Genomic DNA, 25,725 nt, shown 5'->3' with positions numbered 1-25,725 from the left:
TGGGGAAACCACCGCGGTTGAGAAAATGGCACCTTCTTCAAGTCCCAAGAGCACTTCTCAGCTGAGTTTTGTTTTGTTTCATGTTGGGGAGGGGCGGTGGGATGCAGAGCCTCCAGCAGGGACAGCTCTGGGTTATGAGACTCCAAAAGAAAACACAGTCCCTGCTGCCCAGAAGCTCGTCTCTGGTGGGGAGCCACAAACAAACAGGGATCTTCCATAGAGTGTGAAACCTGATAAAAGCACCTCCTTGCTTTTTAAGTCTGACGAGGTGTCCCGGGCTCATCTTGGACAATTCCTGCCTAGACCTGGAATCAGCCATCTCTCTAAGGCACCCCAATTCCTTTTACTGGAAAACAGCCCTTTCAAATTGGCTTTGTGCCCTTTTGACATGACTTAAAAGCACTCCTACGGCCAGATATGGGACACCAAGAAGACGCTCAAATGCAATGGACTGAACACAACAAATATGTTTAAATTCATCAGTTATATTAATACTAAAAAGACCCTCTTTAGACGTCTTTGGAGGCTGGTAGGCACCAGCTCGTGTTCTGAAAATTGATAACCTGAAGGAAAGAATAAGGCAAACTGCCTTTCCTGTACTGACTGTATTTCAGAGTAACCAACTAGTTGATGAGGCAAAGTTCTTCATCGAAGAATCACAGTGAATAAATAATAGAATTAAAGGAAAGGATAGAATTAGAAAACTGTCCTATTGCCATCTAATGAAATAATCTAGGCAGCAATCATCAATTGCTCCTAAAAACCATTACAAGTGAGAGATGATATAACAGAGGGATCCATGAGGACACCCGAACCCCCTGATCAATCTTGGCATCCCCAGAAGTAAGAATACCAGCCAGTATGGACCGGTGAATGTGATGCAGATGGATGAACACGCCAGCACCGAGGAAGCATTCGTTACTAAGAGAAACACTGAAGCTAATCGAGCCTCCAGAATCAGGTCTAGCTATCAGCTTTCCAGACAGAGCAGAACATGCCACATGACACCACGACATAAAATGCAATCAGTCAAATCCAGAATAAGGGAGCTTCTACAGAACAAATACTGCAGTTCCTTTAACAAATAAATTATATGAATAAAAAGTGGGAAGCAGCTGCATAGCACAGGGAGATCAGCTGGGTGCTTTGTGACGACCTAGAGGGGTGGGATTGGGAGGGTGGGAGGGACGCTCAGAGCGAGGGGATATGGGGATATATGTACATGTATAGCTGATTCACTTTGTTGTACAACAGAAACTAACACAACATTGTAAAGCAATTATACTCCAATAAAGATGTTAAAAAAAAAAAGGTGGGGGGTGGGGAGAGAAACATCAATTTTAACAAAAATTTAAATGTAACACAGGACATCATTTGGATATGATTCCAAAGAAATCAACTGTAAAAAGACAATTTTGAAACAGATGATATTAAGGAATTTTGAGTAATTTTGTTGGGTGTGATAATGTTACTGTAGGTACTTTTCTTTTTTTTGGTACTTTTTTAAAGTATGTATTGAAATATGTATATTTCATATACATAATACATAAATATATGTATTGAAATATTTACAGTTAAAATGATAATACTCGTGGAATGTGCTTTAAAACACTCCAGGGGGAGAAAAGTGGAGGAAGGACAGATGAAACAGGAATGGTAGAGTGCTAACAGCTGTTGAAGCTGGATGATGGGATGTGGGATTCACTGTTTTATTCTCTTTACTTTTATACATATTGGAGGGAAACCCATGACAAAAGGCTGGGGGAAAATACAGCCCTTACCCATGAATACTCATCACAATGTTGTTTAAATGGTGAAAATGTGCAAACAACCTAAATCTCTATCAATAGGAGACTGACTGATTAGGTAAATCATTACACACACACAAAAAGGAATTATCACGAGGCCATAGAAACAACCATATTTTATCCCCCCAAAAATTCTACTAACTTTTTACACTGAGTAAAACAAAGCAACAAACACACAACAGGCCGTAGAAGAGCATGTATAGCATAATCCTTTTTTTTTTTTGGCCACGACGCACGGCTTGTGGGATCTTATTTCCCTGACCAGGGATCGAACCCGGGGCCCCCGCAGTCAAAGTGAGGAGTCCTAACCACTAAACCGCCAGGGAATTCCCTATATAATATAATTCTAATGTGATACATGCACAAGAAAATGCCCAGATGTTCACCAAGATGTGGGCATCTCTGGAGGGTGATACACTGGGTGTCACTGCTCTTTGGGAACTTCTGAAGGCATTCATTCACTCATACACTGTAATTTTTTTTTTTTTTTTTTTTTTTTTTTTTTTTTTTTTGCGTATACATACACTGTAATTTTTTAAGGGGGAGGGGGCAGTGAATGTTTATTTTATTTTATTTTTTATTTTTTGTTTTATTTTGATGTGGACCATTTTTAAAGTCTTTACTGAATTTGTTACAGTGTTGCTTCTGTTTTATGTTTTGGTTTTTTGGCCGCAAGGCATGTGGCTCTTAGGTCCCCGACCAGGGATCGAACCTGCACCCCCTGCATTGGAAGGTGAAGTCTTAACCACTGAACCGCCAGGGAAGTCCCCCTTTGTTTTATTTTTAGTTTCCCAAATTTAAAATAGTGTTGAAAATATGGTTCTTATGGTGCTTAAATGGCATAAAATATGAAAAGCAATTATCACAAGATCTGGCACATAACTAGACATTCAAAATTGTTACAGCTCTTCTTTTTTTTTCCCCCATTTGAAAACCACAATAAAGCAACTGCTTCTTAAAACAAACAAACAAACAAAAAAAACCCTCATTTTTTCAAGTCCAAAACCCACCTACTTCCCTTCTCTTCCTTCATTCAGTTATTTATTGCCACTTAATACATGTTTGTTCCATTTTAAAGTTTAAAACAGAGGTAGTCTTCACTAATACATCTCCATAATGGTCCTCATGAAACAGATCTTTTAAGTATGGTATTATCCATGTCCATAGATTTTGTCTTCTCATAGCAGCATTTTAGATGGGACTGATCATTTAATCACACGGATTTTTTTAAACTTTCATGTCAAATGCCTGTGAAAATACAGCCTTAACCCAGCCTTCTCTGGGAGAACTAGGCTACTCTGTAATTTACTACTAAGAGGACTAAAGGGGTTGGTGGGACACAGATGGGACTCCTTCACATATGGAATCCCTTCTTTTTTAAAAATGGAGACATCAACTCAATGGTGAAAAACTGAAACCACTTCCACTAAGATCAGGAAAAGACAAGGTTGCCCACTCTCACCACTATTATTCAACATAGTTTTGGAAGTTTTAGCCACAGCAATCAGAGAAGAAAAAGAAATAAAAGGAATCCAAATCGGAAAAGAAGAAGTAAAGCTGTCACTGCTTGCAGATGACATGATACTATACATAGAGAATCCTAAAGACGCTACCAGAAAACTACTAGAGGTAATCAATGAATTTGGTAAAGTACCAGGATACAAAATTAATGCACAGAAATCTCTTGCATTCCTATACATTAATGATGAAAAATCTGAAAGTGAAATTAAGAAAACACTCCCATTTACCACTGCAACAAAAGGAATAAAATATCTAAGAATAAACCTACCTAAGGAGATAAAAGACCTGTATGCAGAACATTATGAGACACTGATGAAAGAAATTAAAGATGATATAAATAGATGGAGAGATATACCATATTCTTGGATTGGAAGAATCAACATTGTAAAAGTGACTCTACTACCCAAAGCAATCTACAGATTCAATGCAATCCCTATCAAACTACCACTGGCATTTTTCACAGAACTAGAACAAAAAATTTCACAAGTTGTATGTATGGAAACACAAAAGACCCCGAATAGCCAAAGCAATCTTGAGGAAGAAAAAGAGAGCTGGAGGAATCAGGCTCCCTGACTTCAGACTATACTACAAAGCTACAGTAATCAAGACAGTATGGTACTGGCACAAAAACAAAAATATAGACCAATGGAACAGGACAGAAAGCCCAGAGATAAACCCACACACATATGGTCACCTTATCTTTGATAAAGGAAGCAAGAATATACAGTGGAGAAAATACAGCCTCTTCAATAAGTGGTGCTGGGAAAACTGGACAGCTACATGTAAAAGAATGAGATTAGAACACTCCCTAACACCATACACAAAAATAAACTCAAAATGCATTAGAGACCTACATGTAAGACTGGACACCATAAAACTCTTAGAGGAAGAACACTCTTGACATAAATCACAGCAAGATCTTTTTTCATCCACCTCCTAGAGTAATGGAAATAAAAACAAAAATAAACAAACGGGACCTAACGAAACTTAAAAGCTTTTGCACAGCAAAGGAAACTATCAAAAAGACAACCCTCAGAATGGGAGAAAATATTCACAAATGTAGCAATGGACAAAGGATTGATCTCCAAAACATACAGGCAACTCATGTAGCTCAATATCAAAAAAAAAACCCAATCCAAAAATGGGCAGAAGACCTAAATAGACATTTCTCCAAAGAAGATATACAGATTGCCAACAAACACATGAAAGAATGCTCAACATCATTAATCATTAGAGAAATGCAAATCAAAACTACAATGAGATATCATCTCGCACCTGTCAGAATGGCCATCATCAAAAAATCTACAAACAATAAATGCTGGAGAGGGTGTGGAGAAAAGGGAAAACCCTCTTGCACTGTTGGTAGGAATGTAAACTGATACAGCCACTATGGGGAATAGTATGGAGGTTCCTTAAAAAACTACAAATAGAACTACCATATGACCCAGCAATCCCACTACTGGGCATATACCCTGAGAAAACCATAATTCAAAAAGAGTCACGTACCAAAATGTTCATTGCAGCTCTATTTACAATAGCCAGGACATGGAAGCAACTTAAGTGTCCATCAACAGATGAATGGATAAAGAAGATGTGGCACATATATACAATGGAATATTACTCAGCCATAAAAAGGAACGAAGCTGAGTTATTTGTAGTGAGGTGGATGGACCTAGAGACTGTCATACAGAGTGAAGTAAGTCAGAAAGAGAAAAACAAATACCGTATGCCAACACATATATATGGAATCTAAAAAAAAAAAAAAAAAAATGGTTAGAAGAACCTAGAGACAAGACGGGAATAAAGATGCAGACCTACTAGAGAATGGACTTGAGGATATGGGGAGGGGGAAGGGTAAGCTGGGACAAAGTGAGAGAGTGGCATGGACATATATACACTACCAAACGTAAAATAGATAGCTAGTAGGAAGCAGCCGCATAGCACAGGGAGATCAGCTCCGTGCTTTGTGACCACCTAGAGGGGTGGGATAGGGAGGGTGGGAGGGACGGAGACGCAAGAGGGAGGAGATATGGGAACATATGTATATGTATAAGTGATTCACTCTGTTATAAAGCAGAAACTAACACACCATTGTAAAGCAATTATACTCCAACAGAGATGTTAAAAAAAAAAAATAATGGAGACATTGTTCGCATACTATAGAATTCATCCTTTTAAAATGTACAGTTCAGTGATTTTCAGTGTCTGCACTAGGCCGCACAGCCATCACCACTATCTAAGTCCAGAACACCCTCATCACCCAGAAGAACCCCGTCACCCATCAGCACTCACTCCCCATTACCCCACCCCACCTCCTCCCTCAGACCCTGGCAATCTCTAAAGTGATTATAATTGTCACCAAGGCTGTTTTGTTAGGGAAGGGGACAGGAAGAGGCAATACATTCCTTCATGGCAAAAGATCCCCACTCTAACGGCTTGAAATATATAAAGAACAAGCTTCAACTCCACGCGTATGCATTGGTGAAGATAAATCAGCATTTTCCTCTTGAATTAATCCTCCTTTTACTATAAAGCAGGAATCAAATCACACAGCCAGCACTGGCTTCCTCTGACTGCCCTGCTGATCAACTCTGAACATGTGGCCATGGCATATTTCACAATCTTCTGTCTCAAAATTCTGAGGTGAAAACGAAATAAAATCCAGCAATCACTACAAAAAGATAAATGTAAAAAAAAGGGGGAGTAAACTAAATCATCAAGATAAGCTAAATTCATACCAATGTTTGCTCACTTAGCCAGCAAAACTCATCAGAACAGTTCCTGTGTTGAACGCGTAACAGATTTTCTCAGATTTTTGTCATCTTTTTCAAGCAATTAGATGAAATTGATGAGAAAAAAGTAGGGCTGACATAGTTGAATATGCTTGAGGGGATTCGTGACCCTAACTGCAATACTGTTTGCGTATCAGTCATATTTTAAAAGTTACTTTACTGTAACCATAATTCCAAGAGAGTAATTAAGGAACCGTTTTAAGCTACCAGGGACCCTCTTTAATTTCGGACGTGCAACTGTGCACCTACCAAAGGCATTGTCTTTTCGCAACAAGTCTGACTTCTGCAGCAGACAGCATACGTGGTATGTCATCCCTATCACTTCCTGACCAATATCATCTCAAAAGCAGCTGAAGAAGAAAATTCTTTAATTTCTGTTTATAAAAATAACAAATGCCTACTGTGAAACATTTAGAAACTACAGGAACATAGAAAGAAAACCTATCGTCTATAATTTCCCGATATAGATTAATACCATTCAGATTTTCACACAGCTCCTTCTAGATCATTTTTTCTACACACTTGTGCACAGTTGAGACCTAGCTCTATATAAATTTTGCTCCTGCCTTTTTCACTTTACATCATCCCATCAGCGTTTCCCCACTGAGAAGTCTTTACAGACTATCCTTGGGCGGAGTACACCATCTTCCTGATAAACAGGTGGAAATACACACACATATCTCATATTCTCCTAATGTTGGGTATTTGAGATTTGCCCAACTTGAAAGCCACTATTTCGAGTTTCAAATGACTTTTTATTCACCATGCACACATTTCTTTCATGTGCACGCACATCCCGTGCACAGAGGTCACACATTTTCATTTCGGTTCCAAAGGACTGGATTATTTTCAAGTTACTGTGATGCAGAGTCACTGCCAAAACCCACATTCCTGTCTGAGAAAAAATATCACCCATATCCTTAGGACTCTGGAATGAACAATGGGCCGTAAATTCTTTAAACCACTTAGAAATGAAAGGCCATGCCCTCAATCAGTCAAAAAGCGTTCTCTTCTACCCTAAGCTTGCATCAGAGCCGTCCCCTGACCTCTAGCACCAAGAATGTGGGGAGGGAAGATTCATTTTCTCTGACTGTGTCACTTGGGCAACGGCTATCTTACAGAGCTGACCTTGAATTTCACCCTTAGACGCGCTCCTCAGGCAGACCAGTGTCTCACAAAGGTTACTGCAGAGTCAAGGAGCCACTTCAGGAAGAAGGCTGTTGCACCCCAAGCCGAGCCTGCAGGCAGCCAAGCCCTCAGGACAGCAGGACAGCAGGTCAGCACGTAAAGGAGAAGCAAGACACCAGGGCCCGCTTTCAACTACTGACCCAGCCAAATAAATGCAAGCAGAAACTTCCAGTTCTTTATCGCAGTCCAAGCGCACATTACTTTTTAAAATTAACTGGACTTCCCTGGTGGCGCAGTGGTTAAGAATCTATCTGCCTGCCAGTGCAGGGGACACGGGTTCGAGCCCTGGCCTGGGAAGATCCCACGTGCCGCGGAGCAACTAAGCCCGTGCGCCACAACTACTGAGCCCGCGAGCCACAACTACTGAAGCCCACGCGCCTAGAACCCGTGCTCTAGGCACTACCTGTGGACACCAAGCCGTTTCCCAGCCACTGTGACGAGACCCTGTGATGCTCCCCTCCCTCCTGTCTCACAAGCATCTGCTGAACTTACCCCCTGAACAAGGTGGATTCAGCCTCAAAGCTTTTCGAGGCTGAATGAGGGACGTAAAGGCCTTGCCACCCTACAAACCTCCAGTAAATTCCAGTCCTGTGCTCTGTGCCCTAGAGGACATGGCCTAAACTTGAGGAGTCTCTGGGCTAACCAAGCTCTGGGAAGTGGGGTAAGAAGGACGCTGAGGAAAACCTACTATTATCTGCGACACGCGGCAGGAGGTCGAATACCTGGGTGACTCTTCATGACGTTCAGACAGTTCCTCTTCCACAACCTCCCTCACCAGTTATTCATTTCGGCAAAATACGCACAGCAAACACCTCCAGCGCACTTTTAACTCTACTCAAGCGAAACCATCTTCCTCTTCTAGAGCCCCAACCAAGTGCCCATCAGGCTACTGTCTCCCCACCCAAGCCCTGGCCCTCTCCTGCTCACAGGTGCTCTCTTTTGTTCTTGACTGTGATCAGTTCTGTGCTCATCTGAGGAGGGAAACAGGGAGGGAAGAAGGAAAGAGCCCACAACCCACCTTAGTACACACGTTAATGCATGGAGAGCCGGAGCCAGCAAACTTGCACCCAGTGCCCTGCAGAGACACACGGCAAAGCTGCCTCAACTACAGTCTCCTGAAATGAGGCTGCTTTGCAACCAGACTGCTTCTTCCCCTGTGGCTTCTCTTTCTGCCGCTGTTTGGTTGTTCTGTGGCCATTTAATCCCCTAACGGGTACCCAAAGGTAAGTGGTGACAGTGCTGGACCACCCACAGAGAAATGAAGAAAGATTATCACAGCGGGTGCTGTAAAATCATCATAAAGCCAGCAAGCCTGCAGCACTGTGCACCCGTCAACCACTGCCTGCGTACGAACTCTTTCGCCCTCACAACAACCCTGAGACGGATACTGTCCCCATTTTACAGATGAAAAACTGAGACCCAGAGAGGTTAAGTAGCCTACCGAGGATCACACAGCCAGTGAGAGGGGAGTAAAGGAAGGAGCATGCCCTCTAACCCTAGCAGTCTGGCCCCAGATTCCAGGCTCTGAACCTTTCATTAGGAATTATGTATGTTACCAAACTGGAGCCGTCTTTGAAGAAAAAGCGGGGAGAAGTACCAACCAGGAACTGTTGAGTGGAAGCCGCAACATCACAAAGGGCTTCCTAAACATCTCGGCAGCCTGGAAGCATTTGCCGGCAAGTGACAAAAACAACAGCCAGAGCAGAGGCAGGCCATGGTTCCAGAGGATGTGAAAGCAATCGCCAAAGCAGGGTTCTAGATCACGGCTCCACAGAGACTGAGCGCGGGAGCTCGCCTGTGTCGGCGTTCCATTCCTAGAGGTGCACTGCCGCCCTAAACCAGGACGACCTCGTCTGGGGGCTGGCAAAAGAAACAGGCCAATTTTTTCTATAGAAAGGGACCAAGATCTCAGTCTGTAAAAATAAATCCTTCTAGCAGATGCAAACTATTATACAGAGAATGGATGAACAAGGTTCTACTGTAGAGCACAGGGGACTCTAGTCAATGCCCTGTGATAGACCATAATGGAAAAGAATGTATATAACTGAGTCATTTTGCTGTACAGCAGAAACTAATACAACACTGTAAATCAACTATACTTGAATAAAATGAATTTTTAAAAATAAAATAAAATTTTTAACGATGGGCCTCAAAAAACAAATCCTTCTCCCAAGGCACTCGAGGTTTCTCTTCAGAGCGTCTTCTAGATGGCTTCCTGTCCCGCCACCTTCAACCTGTTGGCTCCACTTGCTCCGTTATTAATGAGAACACTGGCAGAAATGCACCTCTAATACGAATAAAGCCGACCTGTGTAGAGAACTAACAGTGTTGAGGGCCCGAAGCCTCCTTAAAAAAGAAAAGTATTTTTTTTTTTGTGGTACGCGGACCTCTCACTGCTGTGGCCTCTCCCGTAGCGGAGCACAGGCTCCGGACTCGCAGGCTCAGCGGCCATGGCTCACGGGCCCAGCCGCTCCGCGGCATGTGGGATCCTCCCGGACCGGGGCACGAACCCGTGTCCCCTGCATCGGCAGGCGGACTCTCAACCACTGCGCCACCAGGGAAGCCCAAGAAAAGTTGTTTTTAATGCCAGATGTTACAAAAGAAATTTCCAACGCTGAAATACTTAATGCAGTGGTAATGTGAACATTCTCTTTTCCCTTAAATGCTCCCCTCCCGCTTAAAAACACTCCATTAATAGTGGGACACATGCCATACCAGATTTTTCCTTGGAATTCTAACACCAAATGCCAGTGTTTTTACGGTATTTTATGGTAGTCTTTCTGTATTTGAAAAACGTGAAGTCTGAATCATTTATGTCTGATGTACATGGAGAGTTAAAGCACAGACGTTAAAGCAAAATATAAGCCCCTATGTACATCAATGATGCGTATAATCAGGTTTTCTTGAACTCAGGTGTGTTCAATAAGCATTAAAAAAAAAAAAAGTCCCCGTATATCAGCTATCCTCGGTGTGTGGCTGTGTCCCCACTGTGCCCACATCCCCCTGTGCTTTGGGGCCCTGGGAGTCTAAACCTCCTCATTCATTTTATATGTGGGCTGTGGCCCACACACAGCCAGCCAGGAGCAGCCCCCCGGGGCTGGGTTGGGAACACGTCTGCCACTGGCCCCCAAGCAACACTCACTGGGAAGCGCACTGGCTTTCGCCTACCTGCTCTGAACACACTTCTCCCAAAGTAGCATGACTAGGCAGGAAGGCTGACTCTGACTAAAGTTAAGTCGTCCTAGGGAAGAGAAGGTCTGGACGAGAGAACAGACCTGGAGCTGCAGGGAAGGAGAGCAGGAGTCTAGCCCCTGACACAGGGAAGCGGCCCAGACCCGGGAGGCTGGAAAGCAGGCCTGGAGCCGTCCCCTTCCTGGTCCCTGACATGATCCCCGACGGCATCCAAATCAATGTCCTGAACATCACATCACCCCTCCCCTCCCAGTTGTAAAGCTACTCCATTTGGGAGCTCCGACAGAAGTGAAAGGCCCAAACTGGCTCTCAGAAAAATGTAAGTGATAAATAGACGTAAGAGGCTCAGTTTCACTCGTGTTAACTGCCGTTTCCTTAGTTACAACAAGACACCCAGGAATGGTTTTAACCGGACAGGCAAACGGTAAGCAAATGCACATCTGAAACGTTAAAAACCAGCCTGTGACTCTATGTCCATCGATACATAAGTGATCCAGACTTCAGATGTTTAAACTACGGAAAGAGTGGCATTATACCCCTAAAAACACCGGCATCTTGGTACTAGAATTACAAACACTAGTACAATAACCACCAACAATAAATAAGTTCTCAGCTTAAAGGGGCTGGGAAAGATGGAAAAGCTCTCACCTGACGACACAGCAAAAAGCCCACATAATGCAGGGTCATCAGAGGAGAGAAGTGAGGCACAGGCACAGGTGCCAGGCCAGCCCTGGAGCACGGGGCACCTCTGGGCGCCGACTCCTGAGCCCGTGGAGCAAGAGCCCACGGAGCACAGGCCAACGGCGCCCCAAATCCACGCCAGCGAGTACGACAGCTGCGCTGCCAGCCTGGGCCTTCCACAGGGGCCCTGCAGCCTCTCAAGCAATCTGAGCTATGAGGTCCTCACTGCCCACAGTGCCCCCAGCCAAGCCCCCCTTCTCCTAGGGGAACCGTCCCACCTCCTCCAGCCCCCGACGTGCAGGGCTCTGAGAGAGGCCACCACTTCCTTGTGGCGCCGCACCTGCCTGGTCACAGCGAGTGGGCCAAAGGCTTGGCGGCATGTCTCACTCCCAGCTGGGAGAAGAGAGACTCTTGCCCCGGTGATGGGGCCGCAAGATGTGAGGTGGGACCATGGTGGCCGCGAGGGCAGTGCTGAAGGGAGACTCCAGAAGCCAACGGCCAGACAGAGCAGACGCCCCCCAAAGCCCCGCGCGCTCTCCACGGCAAACCACGGCCCCGGCCAGGGGTCTGCCCCAGCGATGCCCTCTCTATCTTGAACTGGTTTGAGCTGAGTTAACTGTTCAATACAAAGTCCATCCGAATTCCTCACCACGAGCAGAAAGGTTAATATCAATCCTTTTCCTCACAAAGCTGTTTTTTAAAAAACAGTCCTTAGGTTAGGCTACAATTACATGAAGAATCATGTAAGATCAGACACATACCCTCAACTGTCTAACAAAAACAAAGTGACTTTATTCAGTATCTCCCATCTTAGCCCAGTTAAGATGCGCTGATATTTAGGTTCTACTAGATGGGAAAGCACTTGGACAAAGGAAAGGAACAGTCCAAAGAAATGGATTATGGTGGGTGTTTTCCTCACAACTCTCTTATTCATTCTGTGGGGTTTTTTTTTAACAGAAGCTAATGGGAATAAATAAAAACAAACAGAGAGACCCCATTTCTTTAATCCACTTCAGGGTAGACTGTCAAGTTATCAGGCCTCCCTCCCCCGACTACTGGCATCCCCTACTCTGCTCATGTTTAAGATGGCCCAGACAGAACCTATCTGCATCAATCATTTAAGGGGGAAATGAGATTAAGAAAAATTAAATTATTTCCTTTATATCCTCTTAAGATTTGCTTTTATCTGAAAGGTCAGAAGCAGAAGAAACGTTCTCCAACGCTGCGCCTAGCAACGCAGAGACATCTTTTGCCAAGCAAAAAGGAAAAACATTCGGAGAAATAGTAACACCCAAGACCCAGGAACGTACGAAGGCACTCACACGGCACCGGTGGGTGGGCAATACGGCCTGCTCAGACCCAACACTTCAACCCTTCAGAACTTCCAGCACAGAGACACACAAGAGGGCAATACACGCATATGTTCAAGGATACTCAGTGCAAAAAACTAGAAACAGCCTAGATGTTGGCAACCAAGTATGGATAAAGAAATGACAGCTAAAAACTCACAGAAGAAAATAGTGCATTAAAGCTACACTAAATCACCCTAGTCCACACCACCCACATCAGCACCCAGAGCTGCTGGTCCTTCAATGGCTTCCATTGCCCCTCCGGTCGGTTCCCAGGTCCTACTAAGGTGCCAGAGGGCAGTCACTCCCTACGGCCCCCTCCAGGCTCCTCCACCTGGGACTCTAGCTCCGCCTGCTCACGAAGGACCTGCCTCACTCGTGTAGGACAGGCCGCTTATGTCAAAACATCACCTCTATTAATGAGGCCTGCCACACGCTCCTCTGTGTAGTCACGGAGCCATCTCCCTTCTCTCACCCAGAAAGGCCCAAAGGCCATCTCTTCCACAAAGCCTTTAATGAGGATGATTAAACACAGAAATCCCCACCCGCCATCAGGCCTGGCACCAAGCACTGCCTCTTCCTCCAGAACCCCATCCACACGGCCCACAATGGACAGCCCTCTTTGCCCCAACCCCAAATACCCTGTGAAAATCAGCTACAGCCAGATAATTCCTCTAGGCCAACCTCCCTTACTCTATTTCAAGCCACTTTCATGCAGTTTCTCTGGGTTATTTGCCGTGATACTTGTCACAGACTCTCCCTCTACTTAATCTGTTAAAAAGATAACTCAGGGGGCCTCCCTGGTGGCGCAGTGGTTGAGAGTCCGCCTGCTGATGCAGGGGACACGGGTTCGTGCCCCAGTCTGGGAAGATCCTACATGCCGCGGAGCAGCTGGGCCCGTGAGCCATGGCCGCTGAGCCTGCGCATCCGGAGCCTGTGCTCCGCAATGGGAGAGGCCACAACAGTGAGAGGCCCGCGTACCGCAAAAAAATAAAAATAAAAAGATAACTCAGGGACTTCCCTGGTGATCCAGTGGGTAGGACTCCAACGCTTGCAAGACGGGGGCCTGGGTTCGATCCCTGGTTGGGGAACTACGTCCTGCATGCGTGCCGCAACTAAAGATCCTGCATGCCACAACAAAGATCCTGTACGTGGCAACAAAGATCCCACGTGCCGCAGCTAAGACCCAGCACAGCCAACTAAATAAATTATTATTATCATTATTATTTTTTTTTTTTAAAGATAACTCAGTGGGGTCGGCTAGCTCTTGGTTATCTTTTCACCCTGGATGCCATCGGACAATTTCCCCTTAGCCCAAAACTCTAGCTGGTGAATTCTGTCTACAGGAACAGCTGAATAACCTGTGTCTCACTCAGTACCAAAACAGGATGGAAGGAGGACACGACCTTTGAAAGAATGGCACAGCCCGAGGGCATGACATAAACTGACTAGAACCAAATGGGTCCAACATGGCGGACAAGCTGACTTCCACTAGACCTTGAGCCTCAGTATATGCTCACTGTAACACATCAGCCAGCTAAATGACACACCCACAGGCATCATGACAGTTTCAAGGCCGACCAGAAGGGTCAAAAAGTGGGCAGTGGCCCAACTCCTAGAAATCCCCACCCCTTCCTGAAATAGCTGGAACACTCCTCCCACCTATTAGCCTATGAAATTACCCAGCCCTATAAAAACTGACAACCCCATACCCTGGTGCCTTTCTCACCTTCTGAGATGGCCCACACTCTGTCTGTGGAGTGTGTTTCTCTCTAAATAAATCCACTTGTTACTTATCACTTTGTCCCTCACTGAATTCTTTCTGCGATGAGACATCAAGAACCTGAGCTTCATCAAGTCCTGAAACTAGGTGTGTGATCTCAGTTGGAAGACTGTGGGTTTTGGCCGGGTTTGAGTCCGGCCTCGTGGGTTCAAGTCCCAGCCACGTGGATTCAAGTGGGTTTAGGCTGAGTTAGAATCCCAGCACATGGGTTCAAGTCCCAATCTGAGGTGCACGGTTTCAATACTGTCTTCTGCTTCATCTGTTTCCCATGCTCTCCTTTCTTCTCCCTCATGCAAAGTGTCCTTTAATACCCTGCTAAATCCAGGAAGGCATTTTGCTGTTATTTGTCTTTCTATATTCCTTTCACAGTTGTTAAAAAAGGGTATAGGTAACCATCTCTCCATTTCTATTTTGGCTGCTAGGAAGCCCAGAGCTCAAGCCAAACTTCACCATATTATGTTCACAAATTATTAGGTTGCCTTAAATTCTTTACAAATATAAATGTACCTAAATAAGACTAAATTTAAACATTTTTTTCTTTCATCACAGTAGTTCCTTTTGGGAATAACTATCAAAATATACACTTAATTCCTGCTATACAAATAGACAAAGGTTATACATTTCAAAAATATATGGAGCCGGGGCTTCCGTGGTGGCGCAGTGGTTGAGAGTCCGCCTGCCGATGCAGGGGACACGGGTTCGTGCCCCGGTCCAGGAGGATCCCACATGCCGCGGAGCAACTAGGTCCGTGAGCCATGGCCGCTGAGCCTGCGTGTCCAGAGCCTGTGCTCCGCAACAGGAGAGGCCACAACAGTGAGAGGCCCGCGTACCGCAAAAAAAAAAAAAAAAAAAAAATATATATATATATGGAGCCAACTAATAAATGGAGAAGAAATGATGGAATCAGAATCCCTGGCGGTCCAGGGGTTAGGACTCTGCACTCTCACTGCTGAGAGCCCAGGTTTGATCCCTGGTCGGGTGGTCAGGGAACTAAGATCCCACAAGCCTCGCAGCATGGCCAAAAAAAAAAAGAAAAGAAAATCACCCTTTGGCATCCAAATAATTATTTTAGACAAGGATCATCAATGGATACTAAAGCTAGTAGGTGACAGTCTGATGACAAACAGGATATTTACAGTCTCAAAATATCTCCCCACAAGCTACCTACTAGTTATAAAAGGAAAACACATCGACTTTTGGAAGCAACCTGGCAAACTCCTCTTTCACCAAGTGGGACAAAGAGATACCACGTGCCTCCTGATGTGATACACCGATCACTTCCATGGTATTCTGCCAAAATGCATAACCTTAACCCAATCCTGAGAAGCAGCCACCGAGCTCAAATGGAGGGGCTATACAAAACAAACGGGTTAGCATTAAGTCAAGAAAGACAAGGACAGGGCTTCCCTGGTGGCGCAGTGGTTGAGAGTCCGCCTGCCGATGCAGGGGATGCGGGTTCGTGCCCCGGTCCGGGAAGATCCCACGTGCCGCGGAGCAGCTGGGCCCGTGAGCCATGGCCGCTGAGCCTGCGCGTCCGGAGCCTGTGCTCCGCAACGGGAGAGGCCACAACAGTGAGAGGCCCGCGTACCGCAAAAAAAAAAAAAAAGAAAAGAAAGCCAAGGACAGACTGGTGATGAGCTGCTCCAGATCAAAGGAGACTGTACAGGTGAGAACAAAATGTAGCCTGTGAGCTTGGACTGCATGTGCACCAGAACATTTTTTTTCTTTTGCTATAAAGGACATTTGTAGGACAACAGGTAAAATATGAATAAGGTTCACAGACTGGATATTAGTACTCTATCAATCCTAATCCTGCTGTAGATACCTGTGTAAGGCTACGTAAGTGAATGCCCATGTTTTTAGGAAACATGAATATTTAGGAGAGACGGAGCACGTGTCTTACAACTCACAAACGAAAATAAAATGCACATACAGAGAAGATAAAACAAGTGGTGAAGTATGGCCACTGGGGTCTGAATGAAACACATGGAAATTTTTTGCACTGGTATGTTGGCTTTGGGTTTATTTATTTGTTTTGTGAGGTATCATGACATTAGTTTCAGGTGTACAACATAATGATTCGGTATTTGTACACGCTGCAAAATGACCATCACAGTAAGTCTAGTTACCATCCATCACCACACGTAGTTACAGGAAGTTTCCTTTGTGATGGGAACTTGTAAGATTTGCTCTCTCACCAACTTTCAACTACGCGATACCTGCTGCATGTTACCCCCAGTACTTAATTTGGAGCTGGAAGTCTGTGCCTTTTGAGCCTCCACCCATCTCGCCCAACGCCGGACCCTTCCCTGTGGCAACCAACCACCTGTGAGCTTCGTTTGTGTTCTTTTTTGTTTAGATTCCACATATAAGATCATACAGAGTGTGTCTTTTCCTGTCTAACTTAGTTCACTTAGCATAATGTCCTCAAGGTCCAACCATGTCACAAATGGCATTATTTCATTCTTTTCATGGCGGAATAATATTCCATTGTGTGCGTGCGTGCGTGTGCATGTGTGTGTGTGTGTGTGTGTGTGTGTGTAGACACACCACATCTTCTTTGTCCATTCATCGATTGATGGATACTCAGGCTGCTTCCATATCCTGGCTATAGTAAATAATGCTTCTTTGCACTGTCTTGTGAAACTTCCCTGTAGGTCCGAGTATTTTCCAAAATAAAAACTTTTAAAAGTATATACTGTCATAATTCTATTAGGACCAGCCAAAGAACTGTTTTAAATACACTGGTCTTAAATAATTTTGGTATTTTATTAAAGTACAAAATGAGTTGCTTATCTCTCACTCAGGACCCGGCCTCCTAAAGTCATCACTGGCAGCTGTGGGGTATGTCCTTACACTCTTTTGCTCTGATAAATATGCTATAAATACTGTCGCAACGTTATAAAGGAAGCCGTACTGCATGGATGCGGATGTGGGCTCGAAGGTCAGACTCTCCAGATTAAAATAACTTTCTAGTTATATAACCCTGGGCAAGTTGCTTCACTGCTCTTTTCCCAGCTGTAGAACCGGACCAATCCCAGGGCTTATCACGGGGTACCTGCCTCACAACTACAGGAGGCAACGACCGCCAAGCGCTTCAGGGGTCCCGCACACGAGTGCCTCATAAATGTGAGCCATTCGTAGACATCAGCCTCGTTGTCAGCTCCATGTTCTCACCCCAGCTGTTTCTTTTCCTTTTTGCTTTGACATCCAATTTATGACTTCTTTTATCATATGTATCCTTATTTCAATTTTAGCTTTCTGAAACCAGGCAAAGTATTAAAAAGAACAAGTGAAACCCTCCAAAAACAGGGGTCCTCGATCAGTGGACTGCCTTTGCCAGTAGGTTTTAAACTCACCCTCAGAATTTCCGGCCAGCGGCTGCTCTGCTCAGAGCCTCTGTTATCAGCAGTGCAGGGTTCAAGGATTCTTACTGTATTACAACAGATCCAGGTCTCTGCTCCAGGGCACAGGCTGACAAGGGCTACAGGAAGGCACGCTAACTCAGTCCCACAGAAAAGTTCACTTTCTACAGATCTTGTTATCATTGGGCCCAATAACTACGTATCTTCATCTGCTTCTTTTACTGACCACGTGCTGCTACCAAGCAGTCCTGGCACCTTCGTACACTGGCTCACTGGACCCTTATAACAATGCTATGTACCAGGTGTCATCAGACCCCTTTCACAGATGAGTACAGTGACCTGCTCAAAGGTCTAAGTGGCAGAGCCAGGACGGGAATCCAGACTGCTCACGCTCCAACCTGAATTCTTTCCAAATACACTCTGCTGCCCTTGCATATACAGAAACACATATTCAGGAAGAAATGCCATTAATCACATACATTAAGGACACCATTTTTATTTGACAAGCTGCATACATTTTCTTGAAATAATTTTTCCTGGATTTTTTTTTTTTTTTTTTGCTTTTGCTTAGTACTGCTCACTGTAGCTTTCCTACTTACGAGAGGCACCTGTCTTTTTAAACTACACCCAGAAAAATTCACCTCTGGCAACCCACAGGACAATGATGCAGGGGAAACCTGGGAAGAATGAACAGCCTCTGGAAGGCCTCATCTCTATGGCAGCACCAAGCCGACAGCCAAGAAAAGAAACGGAAGTCACTTAATCTGAATCCAATCATCTTTTGTGGCTCTCCTCTCAAGGACAAAGCGGGGAAATAAAAGCCTCAGTGGAAGCCAAGGTTCTAGAGATAGGCAAGGGAACCAGAGGGGCCTCCAGGTATCTGTCAGCACCTGCTCCTCCAGCCATAAAGGGCACTTGATCTGGGGCAGGGGTCACACTGCGCCCCATAAAGCAGCTAAGGAGAGACTAAACCTTCTGCAGTCTGCTTCTGGGCACTACGGCATTTACAGACGCTCCTACGATGCAATTTAACAGTTCATTATTCCCTACCCTACACTGTGCCCTGTCCTGTCATCTGCCTTACCTGTCCCCCCTTTACACCATGAAGACCATTAGGGCAGGGAGGAAGGAAGCCCTCAGTTAAGAGGGAACCTACAAATTTCAAATACGAGTCAGCACGGCCTGGGCCTTGAGACAACAGTGCACAGGGCTGGAGTCCACATATATTAGATTTAGACAGAGCGAGACTGCCCAGCACTGGCCAGACACTGTGAGGGAAGGGACCGGGCCTGTCTTTTCCCCACGGTATACCCACCCCCAGGGCAGTACCCGCACAGGATAAGTGCTTCATGTACTTCAGCCATTGCATGAACACCTGGGTTCAAGTCCCAGAAACCTTAATTACTAGCTCTGTCGCCTTAAACAAGTTACCTGATTTATGTGCACATCAATGTCTCATCTGTAAAATGATGATAACAAGATCTACTTCATATGGTAATAATAAGTTAAAATGAACACATCTTTAGCACAATTTCTGGTACATAGGAAATGTCCCATAACCGTGGGTCATTATTATTATTCTACAATATTAAATACAAGTCCACAGTCACTTATCCAGAACTCTGGAGGCCAAATGTGTTCTGGAACACGGAATTTTCACGTTTTAGAAGGGTAAAATGCTGCACACAGTTTTAGACAGATAGATAGACAGGCAGGGATAGATGGATGGATAGACAGATAGATAGACAGACAGATAGATAGATAGGTATCCCCTTGAACAGAACCTGGGCCAGCATCCACCATCAAACGTGAATATTTCTGCAGCACAACATGCCCTAAGCAGGTAAATAAGGACCATCAGTAGTCTCATATCGGTTCACTTCAGATCAAATGAAAAATGAAGAACACTAGGTCTTCAGAGATTTGGGGAATTTTTAACTGCAGAGAAGGGACTGCGGGACTATAATCACAAAAGCACCTGGTCCCCACTGGGACGCTCTGTTCCGATCAGCCCGCTAGACGCGCACGTTCCTGCCCTGTGAGAACCCGCCAGGCTGCACGCACGGAGCTGTTTGTCTCAGTACAAGTTGCTCAGATGACCTGGGAAAGCTGGGAAAGGCTCCCTCGATTCCCTCCAACTGCCATGGCCCAGGTGGCCTCCCCAGGTGAGCTCACTCTTACCTTCATTCCTTCTCACCTAAAGGGGCAGGGGGAGACAAGAAAAGTGGCTGGAGGTACATCAGGAACCTACTCCACCATCTTCCTCTTTCTTTGAGTTTTATTCAGGAAAAACAGGAAGAGGAGACCACAACAATGAGGGCAGCCATATTCAAATTTTTCGTTATTTTTATTTTTAATGTCAGACTAATCTAGAGAAGAAGCCCCATAATCAAGAAGTCTCCCATCTCCTCCGTGTCTCCCAAGGTCACTGTGACATCAAAGACTTACGAAGCTCTTCCAGCAACAGGGTGGGGTGGGGTGGGGTGGTGAAAGGTGCCCCACAGGGTAGCCCCAGGGTGCGCCCGCCTGTGTGAGGACATTACTTAAAGAACCAATTACTCACTCCACAAGGTGACCCAAGAAAGTCCAAAGCTGAAACTGAGCAGGACCTGTAGGGGCTCCTGGGTACGGGGAGCCCTTCCGTTCAGCCTCCATGACCTTCCCTGAGTTCCGAGGGGCAGATTCCAACGGTTGTTAATCCAGGAAGGGAGGGGATGGAGAGACATGGGAGGAGCAGCCAAGAAACAACAGTGCAGCCTTGGGGCAGGGTCCTGGTTCCCCCTCAAGGGACACTTAGTTTTCGAGGGCAGGAGCCTGCTGTGTCCCCCTCTGCCTGGCAAAGCAATAAAGTTACTCTTTTCTACTTCACCCAACACTCTGTCTCCGAGATTCAATTCAGCACCCCGTGTAGAGAGGCACCCGTGATCACAGCCAGCTCACAGTAGATAACCAGCGATAGGCTAGCAGAACGCATACTGACCCTAAAATGAGTCTGCGCAAGAGAGCTAAAATGCTCCAAAAGCAAACTGCGTCCTATTTAACCTAAATGAATGCTCCCTTATTCCCAACTTATGTGCAAATTATAAGGCTCACTCTTCCCCCAGTTGAATCACGAATGGTTCCCACCAGTGAAGGAGAAGCATTTACACATAGTAGGTGCTCAATGCTCTAGCTAGTGCCAGGGTTGGCAAACTACAGTCCAGGGGACCAACTGACCTTCCACCTGTTCCCATACATTAAGTCTTGCTGGAACACAGCCACACCCATTCATGAACACACTCTCTGGGGCTGCTTTTGCATCATAATGGTCCAAACTAGTTAAATATTTACAAGAAGACCACAGGGCCCACCAAGCCTAATATGTTTACCTCTATTGTTCAAGTTTGCTGAAAGGAACACTTGCTAGGAAATCAGACAGATTTTTTTTTTTTTTTTTTGCGGACCTCTCACTGTTGTGGCCTCTCCCGTTGTGGAGCACAGGCTCCGGATGCACAGGCTCAGCGGCCATGGCTCACGGGCCCAGCCGCTCCGCAGCATGTGAGATCTTCCCGGACCGGGGCATGAACCCGTGTCCCCTGCATCGGCAGGCGGACTCTCAACCACTGTGCCACCAGGGAAGCCTGACCTACATTTTTTTTATTACTTATTTATTTACTTGGCGACGCTGCGCGGTGTATGGGATCTCAGTTCCCCAGCCAGGGATCAAACCCACGCCCCCTGCAGTGCAAGCATGGAGTCTTAACCACTGGACCACCAGGGAGGTCCCCAGGGAGACCTACATTTAAATCCCAGTTCCATAATCACAAGTAGAAATTACCTCGCAATTCTCAGTAATTTCGGTGACCTCATGTATAAAATTAGGATACCACCATCTACCTTGCAGGGGTGTTATGAAGATTAAATGAGATACTAAATGCATACGGTAAATAAGCAAGAAATGACAGCTATTAAACTTTAATTGAAACCAGGTACAAATTTGTCTACCATGTTAAGAAATACTCAAAGGTAAAGTGATTCAAGCTTCAGCCAACTACTTTTTTAAACAAGACCTTGTGCTTTCATTCATCTACATTCCCTGCTAGGAAAAGGAATAACAATACCCAAGCACTACTGTTTTGGAAGGCCAAAAGTACTTCCCTTTTCCTTTCTTATCTTTTCAGTCCTGAATTTGAAAAGAAAAAATTTCAAGAAGCCAAGCTTCAGAGAATTATTTAATACAAAGTGAATCCCTTTGAATAAAACTTAAAGTGTACTTCAGGCTCTGAAGGAGAAATCTTGCTCTATAATAAAGGAGAAAAACAGGTATGGGTCCCTAAAAGATATGTTTCCAGATTTCAGTAAAGCAACCAGGAACACTTGCCGAGAGTATGCCTAAGTTCCTGAGTTCACACAGGTAACCAGGATTCGTTGAGCACCTGCTATGTTCCACGCTGTAGGCTCCAGGTGTGAACAAGGCCCATATGACCTTACTTAGAGACCTGAGAGACCAGGGGGGTGCTCAGCACTGGGTCAGATCGGAACCACAAGACATGGCCTTGACTCCAAAGCCATCGGTATGAAGTCACACAAGATATCAGAGCTTGAGGGCCCTGAGAGAAGATGTAGTCAAACACCTGCCCTGCACAGACAGGTAAAGTGACTTGTCCATGACGGCACGCGAGTCAGCAGCAAACCCCATCTTCCTGCTTTCCTTCCCACGAGCTGTCTTTCTTAGAAACTACTTCACAAAGGGTCAAGTCTTAATCTTTCACTCCTTTGCGACTCTGCAATTCCTATTACGAAAAAAAGACCCAGTCTTCAAACCTCTGGGTTCCTCTAGACAACATTACCACTTTCTTCTTCTGTCTTCCCACCAAATTCTGTGCATCTCTATTACTGCACACTTGACACTGACTGGAACCATTCCCTTATTTATTCATGCCCACTCCCCCCCGCCCCGGCCCCCAGACTACGAGCTCCTTGAAGACAGGAACCAAGTCTTAATACTGACTGATACTCCTATCCCTCACCTCCTCCTTCCTATCAGGAGTCCGATACCGCCCAAGTACCCCGCCTCTTCCACACGGCCACACGCTTTGCTCAGGGGAGGCTGAATCCCTTTGTAGGACCCGGAGGTGGAGCGTGATGGCTGAAGGCCACCGTGGACACCTGTCCATTTCCAGCGATACTACGGTGGGCGCGCAAAGCCATTCTGGCCAATGCGATGTAAAAAAGTCTGCTGGGGAGCTTCAGAGAAGGTTTCCTCCCAAGTAAAAGACACAAGCAGACATTCTTCTTCCCTGGCCATTGCATTAACTACGCAGACTTAACGGAAATTACTCAATCTCCTTATGATAGATAACTTTAAGTCAACTAAGCCAGCATTCAGTTACTCTGAGCCAGAAGCATCCTGATTTGGACACAGAAAGGTTCGTGGAGCCGTGATTCAAACACAGACAAGGAGACTTCCCAGACCTCAAAAACATAAGGGACTTGAGAGTCTCTAGGACCCTCCCCTTTGTAACGCTCCCACCACCCAGCAGCCAGCACTTGTTAATTTCAGCTAGATGAATAAACAGATGAATGAAACAGGAAATTTAAGCTGGGCTCTCAAAGACTATTAGGGTAAATTTTATGTTGTAAGTGAACTATTAGGGCCCGAGGTAACAAGTCTAAAGCCTGCTGACTCTTAGATAAGATCAAGGTTTAATGTAATTGGAAAACAGTCTATACTAGAGCAAACAAAGAAATCCTGGAAGCACCCTTTCCAAGTCCGAATCCATGTCAGAAGACTGGTTCAATGAAAAAAATCGCAGAAGGTTCTGTCTCTGGAAGCCCGACTGTCTATAATGTCTAGAGCACCTATTAGCACATGTCCCACGCTGTCTTCCACCTCAACCGGATCCAAAGGGGCCACCTTCTTAACAAACTAAAGGTGGGGAGCACGAGGGGGGGAAACGACACCTCTTCAGCACTTTGAGGCCAGTTTTCATTCATGAAAACTTAGTCCTCGAATGGCAAAACGATCAACCTTCACAACTCAGTCGGGTCACGGGACCCCGCCTGGCCCGTCCCACCTGCCAAGGGCACCTGAAGAGCCTTGAACTTTGGAACCTAAAGGATATCCTCCAGGCCTTTACACACAAGTCACCGGAGGGCCCTTGCCTGGGTACCTGGGCCGACTTCAAAACAGCTAAAATGCAGGTAAAATGCCCACATCCTACTGCCAATTCCACCCCCAGAGAAAATCGGTGAAGCCACTTGCTATCCACGAAGGGCCACTCACTGCTAGACACGATAGTCACTTTAACTTCAAGGCTGCAAAGGCTTGCAGCCTCTCCCACATAAAAGCCTCTCTTTACCCGGTCACTTGGCCTTCTCTTAGTGTGCGCTAAAGGACAAGGGGTTTTCTGAGCTCCAACAAAAATCAAAGAAAACTCTACTTGCCCTTTACTGGAAAGCAAGGGATCATGCTGACGGCTCACAAAGGATTCTTCTAGGACCCATTCTGATCCCCCATGGCCGCCCGGCCACCTAGAAGAGCGTCTTCCAGAGCATGGCTTACCTTGTAATTGCTGGAGTTCACCCAAAAGGTAGCGAGTCCGTCCACGAGTTTGTCTAATGTGGTCTGGTCATGCTCAAGGTCGGCAGACTTCTGTTTGTCTGAGAAATAGTCTATCAGTTCTTGGCCAACCTGCAGTCGCTTCCCCACATCCTTCTGCAGCACCTGTGCCAGGCAGGCCTCCATGCGAGGCTCCATGGTGGAATTCCAATCCAGAGCCAGCCGAAGCTAGAGGGCAGTCGGGGTGACACCCTCCCAGCAAGCGTCCCCGGGAGGCGGCCTCTTTGTTTGCTGAAGGTTACTAAGAGCCCGTGTTTCAGAGATGCAATCTGGGGAATGGCAACAATGCACCATGTGTGTCTGAAGAGCAGCTGGTAGGATATTAAAAGTCCAATTTAAATAACTAGTAGAGGAGAAGGGAGTGAGCGGCAGAGTGCTGTTCTCCTCCTGGGTCTGGAATACTTCATAATTCAGCAGTCCATTCTGAAAAGTTAGAGAAGAGAACGACACATCAGCACAGGGAACAGAACTCTCCAGTGCTCGGAAGCGTTCAGTCAAAGACAAAGCAGTTCACGCTGCAGCATCGTTTATAAGCACCAGTGGAGTGAGAAGCATGAACGCTTGGCAACCACATCCGAATAACATAATTATTATTTTTATCAGGAAGAACACTGAAGCCCAAAGCAAAGAGCCAGTGAGCTTCACAGTGGGTGGGTTGAGGTTTTTCACAATTTTCCAGTTTGTAAATGCACCAGTCAGGAGAGCAACCATCTGCTTCAGCTGGAAGATTTATTTGTGGCTTACATTTTGCTTCCCACCAAAAACCTAACACCACTTCTGCGTCTGAATCCTGTAGGTACTGTAGCGTATTGTCTCACTCTCAGTCTTCTAAAAATCCAAGTGCTGGAAGTGAGGCAGGCTCCACAGAAACACCACTGACCAAACTGGCCAGCCAGGTAACACGAACCAAAGCCAAAGGCCGCACCTACACCAAACTTCTTGCTCAGCGGCTTCACAACAGGGTGAGTAGGTAGTGGTCCCCGCCTCTTCCTCCAAACAGAGTGATGGAGGGAGAAAAGGAAATAGGCTCACATGCTGATCACATTCTATTGACACAGTGTTCTCTGCCGACAATAGCACCAACTGGGCTGGGTGTTTTGTCACAACATCAGGAGACCTCAAAATCACACTTGGGGTAGCGCAAAACACAGGATATGCGGAAAGTACCAAAATCATTTTCATTAGACAAATTAAACAGGCCGACCCGCTAATCTACAGCTGCTGGAACAATTGTACACATTTATTTGTTACCATTTCTTCTCTCAATTCCTTCCATTCTAACCCAAGAAGACGCACAGAAAACCTGTCTTCGAGATGCAGCATCCCCCGGACACTGAACCAAATAGAAACGCTCTTCACGCCGACAGTAGACGCCACCTCTCAGGGGTTCAGCAGGTAGAGCTGACCTTATAAATCAAGTAAGGTTAAAATTCGGCGCAGGATGA

The 25,725-nt window shown here is 45.6% G+C and overlaps 1 protein-coding gene across 21 annotated transcripts in view; it reads right to left on the bottom strand.

Annotated features, from left to right (window-relative positions):
• Window positions 1–24,418, bottom strand: part of CLASP1 (cytoplasmic linker associated protein 1) — a gene marked incomplete at both ends in the record, with an annotated part of 231,564 nt that extends 207,146 nt beyond the window's left edge. For all 21 annotated transcript variants that reach the window (XM_079710818.1, XM_079710805.1, XM_079710806.1 and 18 more), the window contains one exon: window positions 24,224–24,418. In XM_079710818.1, coding sequence (XP_079566944.1) covers window positions 24,224–24,418 — 195 coding nt within the window. The remainder of the gene's footprint in view (window positions 1–24,223) is intronic.
• Between the last annotated feature and the right edge of the window lie 1,307 nt (window positions 24,419–25,725).

This window comes from Hyperoodon ampullatus (genome assembly GCF_949752795.1).
Source record: "Hyperoodon ampullatus genome assembly, chromosome: 8".
Taxonomy (NCBI): Eukaryota; Metazoa; Chordata; class Mammalia; order Artiodactyla; family Ziphiidae; genus Hyperoodon; species Hyperoodon ampullatus.
Note: the sequence above shows the minus strand (reverse complement) of the source record. Positions and strands in the feature narration are given on the sequence as shown.